Source organism: Artemia sp. Qi Xiang Cuo, chromosome 17 (genome assembly GCF_049724085.1).
Source record: "Artemia sp. Qi Xiang Cuo chromosome 17, ASM4972408v1, whole genome shotgun sequence".
NCBI classification, from domain to species: domain Eukaryota; kingdom Metazoa; phylum Arthropoda; class Branchiopoda; order Anostraca; family Artemiidae; genus Artemia; species Artemia sp. Qi Xiang Cuo.
Window position 1 is genome coordinate 54,732,957 of NC_142810.1, and position 16,963 is coordinate 54,749,919.

General features: G+C 36.2%; 1 protein-coding gene across 1 annotated transcript in view; it reads right to left on the bottom strand.

Annotated features, from left to right (window-relative positions):
- KdelR (ER lumen protein-retaining receptor) overlaps window positions 1-16,963 on the bottom strand; it is a 36,595-nt gene that overhangs the window by 7,572 nt on the left and 12,060 nt on the right. Inside the window, exon 4 of the mRNA XM_089102875.1 lies at window positions 131-383. Within this exon, the coding sequence (XP_088959001.1) occupies window positions 131-383 (253 nt within the window). The remainder of the gene's footprint in view (window positions 1-130; window positions 384-16,963) is intronic.

The following is a 16,963-nucleotide window of genomic DNA, read 5'->3' on the forward strand; positions in this document are numbered from 1 at the left end:
ATCATTGCACAGCTTTCTGCACTTTTGACATTTTTAGTTTTTGCGTTAGGGGAACGCAAGAAATGGTATAAGAAATACGGTAGAAAGTCCAAACAGAGTAGAAAAGTAAGAAAATAACAATCAAATATACCTTTTGTAATATACAAGTAGAAGAAATCGCAATACAGAATGGTCTGAACAACTCCAGCTAAAACAGCAATCCAATCAACATAGCCTTCAGAATAGTAGCGGTAGACCCAGTTCAAAATGTAGAGACCTCTGTACGAGCCAAGAGCAAAAAGGTAATGGGATGTGATTGATTCGGCTTCGCCGGTTTTTGAGACCATAAACAGTTGTGGCAATATAGCAACGGCTTCTAGGAGAATGCTGAATGACCAAAGGACCTAAAATTGGATATTATTAAAAATCCTTCTTCTGAAAACGTGCACTTAAAATCCCATTTGGTTTCTGCTTGGCCATGATCTTTCACTTGCTCTTCTTTTCAATCAATTAAAAAAAACTTTTTCCACAATCAAAGTTTTTCAAAGAAAAGTAAAGAACACTATTAAACCAAAAATGAGCAAAAATTAGATCAAATAATCTACTAAGCGTGAAACTACCAGAAATCAGCATCAATAAATAAATGAAACCCAAAATGAACAGAAATTACAATAAATAACCAAGTCAAACTCAAAACGAGCAGAAATTCACATGAGTAGGCCTCAAAACCCCTATGCCTTCCCAAGGACAGAACATAATTTGCACTTTACTCAAAAAATATAAATGTTTTTACTTTTAAAACTTTAATAAATCAAATAATATTAACATTTTGATTACTAAATACCAGTATATGTATAATAAACTGACAATGCATATTCATGAGGACTGTGGGGGGGGGGGGATTGTCATCCTCAAAGACCTAATTTCCAGGACTTTCAACTACGCTGAACAAAATAGCTATCTCAAATTTTGATTGGATGTGTTTGGGGAAATGTTGGGCATGGAAGAGATATTAGTTGCCTTCCAATCACTTCCGACTATTAAAAATGGTACTGGCCATTCCATTTTCCGATCGAATGAGCCCTTTTACAAGTTTCTACGACAACTCCTTCGATACGAAGTGCCCTGGTCTAAAAAAAAATATAAAAAAAATACATTCTTCCAACATCGTTCTTTACTTAGGCAGCGCAATTGCGCTGCCTGTGAAAGGACTCAATTAGTAATTTATCTTTCAAAATTCATCAGCGAGCAGAATTGATTAAAATATTCTAACTCTAATGAATAAAATCAATAGAACGTAAAATCTTTCTGCCTTCATAGAGTCATTAACATATGACATTAAGGAATTAACTTTTTGTAAATATGGCCATTAAATCAAATGCTAAAGATAAAACCTAAGAACAATATTAGTCCTGTATTTTCTACAGTTACTACATCAAAGAGTCGCAGCACTAAGCCAATTGAAGCCACTGCACTCGTCTTTCATAATTTTATGTTTAAACTATTCTATGTTTTAGATAAGACCACTTCCAAGAGGCTTCAAATAGTTTTTTCTCAATCCGGCCTAATCGAGAATGCTCAACCTTTTTCTTATACCCTTGTGGGATGACTAGCCGAGCCACTCTTTGCAAAGAAATTACTCAAGCAAACCAAGCTATTTTTCTTATACTTTTAAATCCATTTCTGGTACGTCCTTACCAAGCTTATACCTAGGCTGCTTATCCCGATCCTGTCGAAATCTTAAACCGTATTCAATATTTCTGGGGGAGTTGAAAAAGTTACGGTGTGGATATAAGCTCTAGGGCCCTTTGGCTTTGGGATATCAAAATTTTAACATACCTCCTGTAATCTAACAAAAGCTTAAAACTCTGAATTTCTAAGACATATGTTCCTTTGACTAAGGTGAGAAAATGTGGCATCACTTTTTTTTCATGCAAAAATTGTATATCCAAGAACAACATTTAAATATTATCAACCTTATCACCCATGGCAGGTACCTGGTAACGAATAAAATTTCCAAGTAGGGAGAAGACTTTATACTTGGGACAGGCATAAAAGACACCCATGCCACGTAGAAAAAAAAAAAAAAAAAAAAAAAAAAAAAAAAAAAAAAAATTGCACAACACTATCTTTCCACTATTTATATGTCCGTATAGTGGAAATAAGTCTCTCGGTCTTCTTTCCTGCTGTATTAACCAAAGTAAGATACAATCAAAACTGGCGAAAAGTATCGAGGTTTTATAAAACTGTGTAAAAATTGAGTTTTGCGATAAATTAGACATTTCAAATGGTGGTTTCTAAACAGCGTTGCGTCTATTGGAAAGGGTCGCCCTATTTGGGCCTAAATTAACGCTTTAAGGCACAATTTGGCAAAAAAAAAGTATACTGCTATGGCACTTCATTTTTGATATATAGCAACGGTACTATGTATTTAAGTTTTCTTTCAAGTGAGGTTTCTCCCATTTATCCACAACCACTAGATCTTTACGATCCCCCTCCCTCCCGATGAAAATAAAGAAAAAAGAGAGAAACATCAGCTATTCCCTTGCAAACTGTAATTTTCCTTGTTTTTTCGAGCACAGCAGCGCAGTTTTTTGAGCACGGGAACAGTAAACTTTTAGTCAAGGGAATTTTAGTCAAGGGTCAAGAATCTTTACAAGGGTGATCACCACCCATTGCTGTGATCTAATTAATCTTTATTAGATCACGTATCTCTTAATTAATCAGAATAAATCCAAAAGCTATCTTAAATTATCCGAGAGAACTCAACACTCTAATAGACCAAATGAGTAATGGGTAATAAACCAAAGTTAAGACTAATGACGAGATGTACGAGAATAACACTGCTGCGGTTAAGGTAGGAAATGAGGTTAGCAGCTGGTTTTGTATTAAATCAGGAGCTAAGCAGGGTTGTGTTCTATCCCCCTTTATATGGATTATTTTGATGGACTTTGATTTAAGGAGCACAGGAAAGGCAATGGGAGACCACGGAATCAAATGGGGAGGAAAAAGTCTCCTGGACTTGGATTATGCTGATGATTTAAGCATCCTAGATGAAAGTGAGAACAAAATGAATGAATTTTTAGAGGTTTTGCCGGTTCAGGGTGCTAGAATAGGTTTGAAAATTAATGTTAAGAAGACTAAGTCACTAAGGCTTGGAATAAGTGAAGATGAAAAGGTGACGTTGGATAATGAAAAGGTGACGTTGGATAATGAAAAGATTGATCAAATGGGCAGCTTCACTTACCTTGGTAGTATTATTAGTAAAGATGGTGGGAGCAGTGAAGATTTTAAAAATAGAATAGCCAACGCCTAGAGTGTTTTCTCACAGTTAAAAAAAAAGTTTGGAAGAATAGGAAGATAAGTCTGCAAACCAAGATTAGAATATTAGAAAATACAGTGATAACAGTGGTCAAATGTGGCTCTGAAGCATGGGCACTCCGAAAAACGGATGAAGATTTGCTAGATGTTTTCCAGAGAAATTGCTTAAGGATTGTTCTGGATACCCGGCTGACTGACCGTATTTCAAATAATAAGTTATACGAAAAATGTGGTTCAATACCGCTCTCTAGGGCTATAATGAAATAAAGGTTGAGGTGGCTAGGGAACGTTGTGCGGATGAAGGATGACAGATTGCCAAAGATTGTTCATTTCAGCCAACTGTCTGGAGCTAAGCAGAAGGCAGGTTGTCCCTGTCTGGGGTGGTAAGACATCATAAAGAAATATTTAAAGGAAATGGGAACTTCGTGGGCGGGTGTAAAAAGGGAGGCTTTAAATAGATTGGGACGGAGGAGGAGCGTGCGTAGCTGTTGGCCTCAGGCGGCTTGGAGCTGCGGTGAGTTGTTAGTAGTACTAGTAGTAAGACTAATGACAAACCTACCAAATCAGCAAAATTTTGTACATTGCCTAGAACTACATGTTCTAGGCCTAGAGTTACAATGGTAGCATCTTCTTCTCCAAGCTATGCGGTGTTATGATCAGGTATCATTTCTCTTCCCGGAGTATATGGAACATGGATGAAAGTGGGTTAACCAGTGTACAAAAGACACACAAGTCTGTTGCTGAGATGAGAGTCCGTCAAGTTGGAAGGGAGACTTCTGCAGACAGAGGGCGGACTGTGACGATTCTTGCCTGTGTTTCAGCATCTGGAAACTCAATTCCACTGATATTGGTCTTCCATAGGACAAAGACAACATCAAGGATGACTTTAGGGGCTCCAGCTGGTACTGTTGATTGAATAAGTAACAGTGGTTGGACTACGGCTTCTGTGTTCGGTGATTTTCTGTATCAACTGCAACAATTTGATATTGGAGTATTATACTCTCTGAAATGCCATTGCATCAAAGCTATTTCAAGCTGGATGGTGAATAAACCAGGCATTCCAGTTTCTATGTACGAAACTCCTCAGATTCTTGTCACTGCTTTTCAAGTTAAATGTCACCTTTTGCCTTGAAGCAAAAGGTGACATTTAACGATGACATTTATGTCAATGATTTTTGCCATCATCTGCAACTGACTGACCATTGGGTGAGCCCGCACGACAGCTGAGAGACTAAGACATGACTTCCTCAGATCCACAAGATACTGGAAGTATAGTCTCTCAAGACACACATGTCACCTGCACTTCAAACCAAGTTTCTGCTGCAAATATAAGGCTAAATACAAAAGCTCGTCAGCAAGAGACCGCATTAAGAAGTTAACCAAAAAGAGTTCAAAATACTCACGGATACTCACGAGGAAAAAAAATTGAGGAGCAGGCTATGCTTCGTAAAACTAAGAAAGTGAAAGAGACCCTCAGAAAACCCTTTTCAAATGCCCAAAAACACAATAAATCACAATTTATTGAAAGTGGAAGTAGCTTGAAAGAGACATTAGACTCAGAAGAGGTATCAGAATCCATTGAAACAGATCCAAGGAAGGACCTTTAGATGAGAGGAGCCCTCCTTCTGCAGCTTTAAACATTGGAGACTCCGTTTTGGTTCTTAAAATAAATGGAAAAAGGAAAATCCCAGTGTTGGCGATATGGTTTCAAGAATTGTAAAGGAACAAGAAGTACAAGTTCAGTATTTCGAAATAATAACAACATTCTTATAGTTCGTGCGCACACCTTCATATGTCCCTTTAGTGAATTCAAAAAAATACATTTATTTCATAGTATATTAAGTAAGGAATGATGGAAATTTTTCTTATCAAAGCTATGGATAAAGTTCTGATGAATGCTTGTATTGAAATCAAAATTGCTTCAAAGTGAGGCTAAACTGAAAGAAGGAGTTATTACAGAAGCACAATTCAAGTCATTTATGGTTGGTGAACATCTTGAAGGCCTGTTAAATCCACTGGAGAAAGCAGCTTGGCGGTCTTTCAAAAGTTTAATTTACAATTATCTTGGAAATAAAAAAAAAACTACGGTGACACAGTGGATAATCTTTTGCATCCTTATAAACTATGGGATGGAAAATGACTTTAGAAATACACTTCTTGGACACTCTTTTAGACTTCTTCCTTGAAAATATTGGACCTGTCAGCAATGAGCATAGAAATCATTTTCATCAGTAAATTTATGCAACGGGGAAGAGGTACTAAGGCAAGTGGAGTTCCGAACGGCAGGTTAAAAAAGAAATACATACTAAATGCAAAATTGCTCAAAAATCACTGTCTACCACTTTCTTGGTAAGTCAGAATAAGTGGCTGTAATTTTGAGCAAGACAGAACAAGTGGCTGTAATTAGAAAGCTAGATTTTTTTTTTCACAAAGGTCCCATCCCATAAAAAAAAAAGTAAAATTATATTTCAATTAAGCAAAATCGTATTTTTAGAATCCGTTAATTTAATTCTCCTGAAAGAAAAAAGCTCACTTATATCAGTGTAATTATTATCAATACTACTACTACTACTAGCAACTCACTGCAGTACCAAGCCGCCTGGAGCGAACACAACCATACCCCTCCTCCTCCATTCTAATCTATTCAAACCTCCCCTCTTTACACCCTCATAAGAAGTTCGAATGTCCTTTAAATATTTTCCTACGAACTTTTCCTAACCCTTTCGGGGGCAACCCGAGTTTGGGTTTGCACTTGGCGCTGGATGGATGGCCAAAAAGGACGATCTTTGGTAATCTGTAATCCTTTATCCGCAAAACGTGTCCTAGCCATCTCAACTTTCTCTGATTATAGCCCTAAAAAGCGGGATAGAGTCACATTTGTTGTACAGCTTACTGTTCCTCTGGATAGTATTTGGGTACCCGAAACCATCCATACAGTTCATCTGGGAATCATCTAAAAAAAAATCCTCCTCCGTGTTCCAAAGCACCTACGATTCACAATCGTTCTTGACTACTTTTATCACAGTACTTGTAATCTTTGTTCGCAAAATTATCTTCCTATTCTTACAAACTTTTTTTTTACCTGTCAAAAACACACTGGGCAATGGCTATCCTACTTTTAAATTTTCACTCCATCCACCATCTTTATTAGTAATGCCACCTAGGTAAGTGAAGCTGTCCAACTGATTGATCTTCTCGTTACCCAACATCGCCTCTTCACATTCATTTATTCCAAGTCTAAGCAACTTAGTTTTCTTAACATTAATTTTCAAGTCTATTCTTGAATCCTGAACTCTCAAAACCTCCAAAAAAATAATTCATTTTGCTCGCACTTTCATCTAGGATGATCTAATCATTAGCAAATCTAATTCTACGAAAATTTTACCTTCTCATCTAATTCCATGCTCTCCCATGGCCTTTGTCGTGTTCCTTAGGACAAAGTCCATTAAAATAAACGCAACCCTGAACCTGAACCCTGGATAAAATAAACGCAACCCTGGGATAGAACGCAACCCTGCTTAGCTTCAGATCCATTACAAAACCAGCTACTAACCTAATTTCTTACCTTAACCACAGCAATCATGTTCTTGTAAATAGCATTAATCAATTCAATGTATTTATCTGGCATACAATAAAATAATGGGACCTTCTACATAAAATAACCATATACAATAAAATAATTCGATATAACTAAACCTGTTATATCGGCTGAATCAAACGCTTATTCATGATCCATAAAACTGAGGACTAAAGGTAACTAATGACTCAGGGATTTCTCAATTATTATTCTAATATAGTTATCTATATATAGTTAATATATATAATATAGTTAGATATATTATATTATATATTATAGTTAGATAAATATAATATAGTTAGATAATCTAATATAGTTAGATATATTATTCTAATATATCTAATATTATTCTAATATAGTAAAAATTTGATCAACACATCGTCTCCCCTTCCTAAAACCACACTCTTCTTCTCTTGAAACTTTATCTACAGCATCTCCAAGTCGAAACTTTCTTGCCCCCCTAAGGATCTTCTCCAAATTTATTGTTCTTTTATTCGGCCAATACTTGAATTGGCTTGTCCAATATGGTATTTCGGTCTTTCTTCAGAGCATATTTATAAGATTGAAAATGTCCAAAAACGAGCACTTAGAATAATAAATGGTGAAGGGAAAGTTCCATATCATCATCTACAAGGTATGTTCAAGCTCACCACTTTGGCCGAGAGAAGGAACCTCCTGTGCTTTCGTTTCGGCACCAAGACCCTGTCTGTTCTCCGATTACGTTCCAACATCCCCCAACCTACCCCCCCCCCCCCCGCAACAGACCATCCCGTATAAAATCCCAAAAAGTCCCCAAACTTACTCCCATCCCCACTAAACATGAAAGATATCGCAAGAGTTTTGTTCCGAGTTTTGTTTAGTTTTATAATAGCCAAGAAAACAGGTCATTAATTTTATTGTTATCTATTTATTTTTGTCTCTTAACTAAGTTTTGACTCATCTTTTTTTATGTATTTTGTTTTATGTTTGACGTGAAGGTCAATGGACTTTGTTCGACGTGAAGGTCAAATCCTTTCGGTATGATATGTATATGTACTAGTGCTATTTGTGACGTAAAATTCAAATTCGGCAACAATGCTGTGAAAGAAATGTTTAAATTAAATCATATTCTGTTCTAAAAAGTATCATTATGCTAAGTGACTTTCTCCCTACAAAAAAGCAAGCTAATACCTCTATACATACCAAACTCACTCTTATCCCCTTGGGGCTTAATTAAAATTTCGTAAAATCAATAGATACTTCCCCATTTCCAAGAATCATATTCGTTAACTTCAGTAGTTTATCTCTAACTTCACAACCACCATATTTAAAAACTCACTTACCACACAATGAGCACCCGAGACCTTTTATTTTTTAATCTTTTATGTCTCTAACTCTTCCTTGCAAAATAAATCTTTTTCACTTCCAAATTCTTACAAACTTTGTTTTATTCTTTCTGTATCATTTCGTGTAGCTTTACTACAATTTAACATATTTTCAAAATATTCTCCTGTCTGTCTTCAAAGCTATCCTTATCACTAATTGAGGCCGCATTCCTTTAACTTCATCCTTACGATCGTCAGCAATTTTATCCAAGACCTCCCTTTTACAACTCCTCAATTGATAGATTAATACTCAATGATACCAGTGCCTCCTATTTTCCACCAGAAAACGCTTAAAGCGTTTGCGCTAATATTCCTTAGGTAACACAACCAAAGGTGGACATTCTAAGTGGCCAGAAACCCTATCCATGAAAAAATGTGGCTTCCACGTTTGTACCCTCCCCAACACCCATCTAGTCAGAAACGATCTGCCTCAATCTTCAGGAAGCAAACACCCTGTTAAGATTATAGTTGGCACTTTAAAAATATTATATAAGAAAACTAAGAATTATTGCAGCTATTATTTGTTGATCAATTCTTTTGAATACTAAATTTTTATTTAATAAAATTAATACAGAATATTAAACTTCTTAAAATTTGTTTATTTCTTGTTTCTGAATTTTCGACATGCCAGCAAGCCTTCTCAGGAACAACTGTTTCTCTTCTTTGTATTATCATTTTTTAAACATCTTATTGTATATGTTTATTTAAGCAAAAAAAAAAAAAAAGAAAAAAAAAGTAAAAGATAAGGCCTATTGCAATCACACAGATAATAAATACCAAATTTCATAACAGAACCAAATTGACCAAAATTGACCAATTTTGACCAAAATTGACCAAACCAATTGACCAAAATTCATAACAGAAACATTTGGATCGTTAAATCTGAAATAGCAAATTCATGCAAAACACATAAATAGAACAACAATATTGATTATACTCCAAGAAAAGTTTGAAAGAGTTATTTAAGCATAAGCTTTGATAGTTTCAAGCAGAACAAAATTGATTAGTGGCACAGTATCTTGGTATAAATTATCCCACATATTCTACACAAAAGGATACAATGTATTTCTCCCCATTTTCTTTAGGGACCTTGGAGAAGGTGGGGCACGGCTCTGAGTATTCATATCTTAGGATTCTTTAACTTATCCATTAAATAGGTATACGTTTCCCATATCCCAGTTGGTAACAAAAAATCGGTACTTTCCCATTATGTGGACACCTCTAAAAAGTCAAGTTTGGTTTAATACTAATGAAATAAAACAAAATAGGATGAATATATAATAGTTTATAAACAAACGTGGGGGGGGGGGGAAAAGCATTGCATATTACCATTGCAGGTACCTCCCCCCCCATACCTAAATAATAAGTAGAACAACAGGGAAATTTTTTTTTATACAAGACAGTGGAACGCATATTTAAATGCAATTTATATCTTAAAGACTTAGGAATAAGATTTTCATTTCTACAAGATTCTAAAAACTTTTGGTGATTGATAATATTAGCATGTTTTTTGCCTAAACTAATAAAATAAAAGATATCATAAGTCAACTGCTCCCCATAAGCTAGACGCAAATAGCGACGAAGACCACACTGCCTTTCCATCATAAACAATAAGTAGAACAACAGGGAAATTTTTATACAACTGTCTTGTATAAAAATTTCCCTGTTGTTCTACTTATTGTTTATGATGGAAAGGCAGTGTGGTCTTCGTCGCTATTTGCCCCCCTATACCCCGAAAAACAACAGTTTAAATATAGTTCCTAGAGTGAGAAACCCCTGAATACTTTTTTATACAACTTCAGATAGCGTCAAATCTTTGCTTTTGTCGAGTGGATGCCTCGGGTTTTCATGACTGGTTTTTAGAGGTGTCCAAATAATGGGAAAGTACAGAAAAATCATTAGAAGTTTTAGTCAGTTATAACAATCTGTTCATCAGAACAGATTATTAGTTGCAAAATCAGAAGTATCCTGAAAACTTGTGTTAAACCAGTTGTGTAATATCCAAACAAGTACAATTGATGTCTACAATACGGTTTATCATGTTTATAATTTGTAACCATCTGTGGTTTTCAAGCAGGATTTCTATATAATGATTTGTGAAACAATGCATAAACTATTCAATATTTGTAGCTTTACTAGTTTGTGATCACGCTTGAAGTGTGTAAAATAAAGATAAAACCCATAATCTGCAATGGAGACAATCATTCGGGATGAAGGAAACAAAGATCCTTTATGGCAAGAGGTGCTGAAATCATTGAGGCTAAAATCATTGAAAATATCCGGAAATCATTCAAATTATAAAAAAAAACGTTATTTAAAGGGGTGTTGAAATTGTTGAAAACATTCTGAAATCATTCAAGCTAAAGAAAAAAACATCATTGCAGGGGGTGCTAAATCATTGAGACTGATTTCAAGGGGTACCGAAAATAATAGGGCTGAAATCATTGAAAACATCCTGAAATCATTCAAGTTGTAAAAACAAAATTCCGTTATTGCAAGGGATGCTGAAATCGTTAAAAACATTCTGAAATCATTCAAGCTAAAGAAAAAAACATCATTGTAGGGGATGCTAAATCATTGAGACTGATATCAAGGGGTACCAAAAATAATAAGGCTGAAATCATTGAAAACATCCTAAAATCATTCAAGTTGTAAAAACAAATTCCGTTATTGCAAGAGGTGCTGAAATCGTTGAAAACATTCTGAAATCATTCAAGCTAAAGAAAAAAACATCATTGCAGGGGGTGCTAAATCATTGAGACTGATTTCAAGGGGTACCGAAAATAATAAGGCTGAAATCATTGAAAACATCCTGAAACCATTCAAGTTGTAAAAACAAAATTCCGTTATTGCAAGGGGTGCTGAAATCGTTGAAAACATTCTAAAATCATTCAAGCTAAAGAAAAAACATCATTGCAGGGGGTGAAAAATCATTGAGACTGATTTCAAGGGGCACCAAAAATAATAAAGCTGAAATCATTGAAAACATCCTGAAATCATTCAAGTTGTAAAAACAAAATTCCGTTATTGCAAGGGGTGCTGGAATCGTTGAAAACATCCTGAAATCATTCAAGTTGTAAAAACAAAATTCCGTTATTGCAAGGGGTGCTGATATCGTTGAAAACATTCTGAAATCATTCAAGCTAAAGAAAAAACATCATTGCAGGGGGTGCTAAATCATTGAGACTGATTTCAAGGGGTACCAAAAATAATAAGGCTGAAATCATTGGACATCCTGAAATCATTCAAGTTGTAAAAACAAAATTCCGTTATTGCAAGGGATGCTGAAATCGTTAAAAGCAACCTAATAACATTCAGGTTGAAGAGAACAAAGACCAGTTATTTCCAGGGGCGCTGGTTTACACGAAAAAATACCGAGTAGCCTTCTCTCACAAAAAAAACAAAACAAAAATTATTTTAAACAAAAAGATCACTTCAAAAGGGCAACAACAACTGTGGAATTTCCTCCAACCCCTCTAGATTCCGTCAAAAGGTCAAGGATATTATGGGACAAACCCAAAAATATTAGACAATATATGGCATTGATGGTAAACCTCTAAATGCTGATCAGATCAATACATTTTTCAAATACTGGTCGTACACACTCACCTCTAGATAACCTAACTGGAAATAGACCTTCCAAACAAATTCCGATCATTCGCTCCCAATACTTGGACAAGAAGCTCAAACGACAGGACACTAGGATGAGTAAATACCCTTGGAAATTCTTATGAAGTTGACAACTAATTGCAATGACGAAGTTGGTCCTATTTTGGCTGCCATCTTCAATCAATGTGTAATAGATAGTGTTCCCTGACTGATCCTCCAAGACAGCTTATATAACTCCCACTCCTAAAGTAAAAAAAAAAAAATTCTTGCCCCATGATTCGCCTACGATTTTACGATTTACAATGTTTGAGTGTTTATTTTCGAATGTCTATATGACGATATCAAAGCTACTTTAGACCCTAAGCAGTTTGATTTCAGTTGGTATTCAGACTTCGTTGTGGCAACATCATAGTTTTTTTCGGACACAACCTTACCCAAGCTGTGAAATTTCTCTGTGGAATTTTATTTTGGATTTATTTTTATAAGTAGATTACCATTTTCAAGCTAGTTCAGAGTCCCTTGTGACAGAAATATGTAGTTGGATATCCATTCACTAATTGACTAGAAATGGGTGCTAACAACTAGTTTAGACTTGAACTTATTCACTATTTAAATAGATGAATGTGGTATAAATTGAACATATTCTTGATTATGATGGAGCTTGTCCTTTCTGCACTGCTAAATTTTGTGCAGTCAAATTTTCATGAAGGAGTGGATAATGAAATTATTGCCAAACATGTGGCTGACTTTTTTGATGAAAAGTCTATTATGATAGCTAAAACTGACCTATGGTCTCGAGTGTTCGTGGGCGAATGTGTGCCTCGACGGCAAGGTGATCTAGCTAATTACCGTCACATAAAGGATATAATTGAGACCTTTCAGAAATGCGAGTCTGATGATTTTATTTTGCCTACTTACGTGATTATTTTGCCTACCCAGGTTTATGTCATTCCAGTCGTTGCACATTCAAGCCTCACATCAAGGCTTCTGTATACTGAATCCAAACTCAAGCAAATCCATGAGAAAATTGTGTCTTATAATCTAAATTTCCCTCCTCTTAGTGACCCCAGGCCCCAGCCAATCGCTGATAATCAGGCCATTATTGTCATTTCAAAAGTTCCATCTCACCTTATTAATCCTGCAAAACGCCGTGAAGTGATTGACTTTATACCTGGTCATGAATGTATTCATAGCATAAAGCCCTCAGGTGATAAATTGGTAGTGCGGATTGATCAGACTGCTACTAAGGACTTTTGCGATTCTGTTCCCTCTATAATGAGCAACTGTGACGTCAAAGTAAATGATACAAAATATATAGGTATTGTGAAAGGTTTATCAAATGCCTTTGACGTGACCATGCTAATTGGCTGTGGCAATATTAAGGATGCAAGACGAATTGGCAATTTTTTTGCTGCTAAAGTGTTTTTTGAAAATGCAATAGCTCTTGCTAATGCGCTGAAGCTTGGCGTGAAAGTTGGTTATGAGATTTTCCGTGTTCCTGAGTTCCAGCGTCCACCGAGGTGCTGCTACAATTGCCAATCGCCTGAGAGCGTCTTGTAATAACCCTAAGCGTTGCTCCCATTGTGCAGAAGAGCATGAATCATCACGTAATTCCCCGTGCCACGCTACCCCTAAATGTGATAATTGTCATGGCAATTATGTTTCATTTTCTCTAAAATGCCGAATCCTTCGTAATGCTGTAGCTAAACGTTCTAGTCAGCTAAGAGAATGACCCATTAAAATCGAGTTTTCTATATGCTCATTCAACATTCATGGAACGAAGGGTAAGGATGATTCTTTGAACCAGAAACTATCTAATTTCTCCATTTTGTTTCTACAAGAACATCTTTTGCCCTTGGTGAGTTTGAACTCCCTTCGCAGGAGTAAAGAACACTTGGTTTTAGCTAGAAGTGCCCGAAAAACTTCCGAGAGACCTTCAGGTGGGCTGGCATGCCTATTAAAACACAAACTAGTCCCGCTATCCCCTGTGTGTTATCGTGAATGTGATTATTTCATTGCAATCTGTTTTACTAACCTAGTTCTTGTTAAGGTATACCTCCCTTGCGACCAAAGATCCTTTTCCTCCCTAAAAAAGTATACCAAAGCATGTGCATCGCTAAAGACCCTTTTTATTAGTGTTGAGAGTAATGGATTGGACCCTGTTAAGCGATATGAACTGTGATATAAACTCTACCTCAACACGGACTGATTTATTTTTGGATTCGCTACCTAATGGCTATCGGGTTTTGGATTAAGATGCATCCCATTCATACATACATAATAGCGATTCGTTGTCTGATATTGATCACTGTGTTGTTTCTTCTGGTGTTTCAATTAGCGATATTCACATTGACCAGGATGAACGTGATTATGACCATCTGCCTCTTTCAGCCACAGTCACCATCAATACGACTTTGGCTGAACAGACCTTATGTACTAATTACAAAAAGTGGATAACCAAGAGAGACTGGAATAAAGCGGACTGGCCTCTATATCTATCAACCCTTGCTCTTCTTTTATCTACGATTAAAGTTCCATTTAATTTACTCTTTACTAGTGTTATGTTATATCCCCACAAGCTCGAGTTCAGCTCAATATATATTACAGCCAGATTGTTTCCTGCCTGAAAAAAGCTGAAGAAGTGGCTGTCCCGCTTTGTCGTTTTAAGCTTAAGACTAGAGGTTCAATATGGAAATCTGACTCTGATTTAAAAATTGTGAAAAATCGTGCAAAATTGTGGCTTAGAATTTGGGTAGTGTGTGGCCGCCCTTTAAGGGGGTTACCTTTTTGACATTAAACAGAAAACGAAGTTGGAGTTTAAACGTTATCTCCGTAAAGTAAGGTACAATGGTGTGGAATTTCCGAAAACCTCTAGTCAGTGGAAACAAGTGATTAATGTTGCGAAATTTGATTCACCTCCTAATGCCGATCGGAACCCTAATGCCTCTTGGATTAATCATTATAATGAGATTTTTAATATTATGAATTATGCAGTTCACTCTCAGTTTGTTAGCCTCTGTTCTTGTGTATTACCTGCAAAAATTTATCGAATTCTTACTTCTTTTTTAATTCAAGGAAAAAGATGGATCTGAAGTTCATTTATGTGCGTTAGATATTTCAAAAGCTTTTGACTCGGTTTTTCACAGCCAACTATGATATTCTCTTACCCAGCTTGGAGTGAATTCATCTGTTATATGTGTCCTTCGTTTTTGGTATGCTAATTCATACGTTCGACCTCGGTCAGGAGAGATCTTTTTTGGTAATATTCCTATTCGGTCTGGACTTAGGCAGGGAGGGGTTCTGTCACCATACCTTTTTAATGCTTGTTTATACCCTGTGCTTTCTCGTATTTTTCCGTCGTGTTTTACGGGTCTAACTAATTTATCTTATATTGCTTATGCAAGTGATTTATTACTTATTAGCCGTTCAAAATTCACCCTAGCTAAGTCTATCCAGTTTGTTTCTAAGCTTTTGGAAAAAATTGGCCCTCGTGCTTAATGCTGAAAAATGTGAGTATTTAGTTTTCAATGCTAAAAACCCAAGTAGTGATTTGAGTTGTAGTTCTTTTTCAGTTAAGCTGATTCCTGCGTTGCGTTGGCTCGAGATTAGTATCTGCTCTTCTATTTCAGCTATCCGTGCTAGTGCACTTGCAGCTTTAAGCTTAATTAAGAATAAGCTTAAAGCAGGTTATGCTAAAATTGTCCCAAATCGCGGCCGACATTCTCGTAAGGCATTGGCTAAACTCTATTCCACATATTGCGACCATTCCATTCTTTTTCTATCAGGTTTGCGCCCATTTTTTAATACTAATGATATGCAGAATATTAGTTTTGTATTTCCGTTATTGTAAATATCTTTTGTATTTGCCTCGTTGGTATAGAAACCGTAAGATTATTCGAATGTTTAATGCAACTGATATATTGACGTCATATTTAACTTGGAGTTGGACTCCAAGTTAAAAGATGAGGCCTGCAAGCGGTTGGGTCCTTTTCATCCTCTTGTGCGATTGTTCTGATTTGCATTTGTAGTTCTTTATATTGATATTGTTTTGCATGTGTTTTGTTTTGTATGTCTTTACCTTTTATTTTCTTTTCTTACTCCACTTTTTTATAATGTTAGTGGGTCAGAAATAAATTATAATTATTATTTTTTCAGGCCTTGACAAAATACTACCCACTATCTTCTATGTCTTCTTGACGATCTCATGTACATCTCAAGAAAGGAGACTTACGCAGAAACCCTACTCAGGGACATAGTGAAAGTGCTTGAGAGCATCAAACACCCGATAGCTAACTGAATACTCATATCGGTTACCCTGTACCCGGTGACATGAGTTTCTGCTTTTTTTGTCATTTTAATCATTAATATAGAGGAGAAAGAGTTTCAGGGATAATTTGTAAGGGTAGGGCAAAGCCAAAGCTCTCTAACCTTAGCAAGGGCGATTGTCCATAGAACTCAATCATCTGCCCTTCACTGTTTTCCCTCAAGGCAGGGATCTTCCCGTTCGGTGGTCTGCAACACCGAGCCATTTTTCCCATTGCTGGGAGAAGGTGTGTAACTGATTTTTTCCCCCCAGCCAAGCTCGGTACCCTACTACTACTAATACTAACAACTCACTGCAGCACCATCACTCACTAACTAACACTAACAACTCACTAACAATAACAACAACTCACTGTAGCACCATCACTCACTAACTAATACTAACAACTCACTGCAGCACCATCACTCACTAACTAATACTAACAACTCAATAACAATACTAACAACTCACTGCAGCAACATCACTCACTAACTAATACTAACAACTCACTGCTGCACCATCACTCATATAACTAATACTAACCACTCACTAACAATACTAACAGCTCACTGCAGCACCATCACTCACTAACTGATACTAACAACTCACTAACAATACTAACAACTCACTGCAGCACCATCACTCACTAGCAAATACTAACAACTCACTGCAGAACCAAGCCCCATGATGCCAAGGATGAATAAAAAGAAATGAGTATTTAACCAAAATGATTTTTAACCAAACAAAAGAAATGAGTGCTGGCAGTTTCTTGTAACAAGTTTCCTGCAAAATCAAGAACAAATTTGTTTT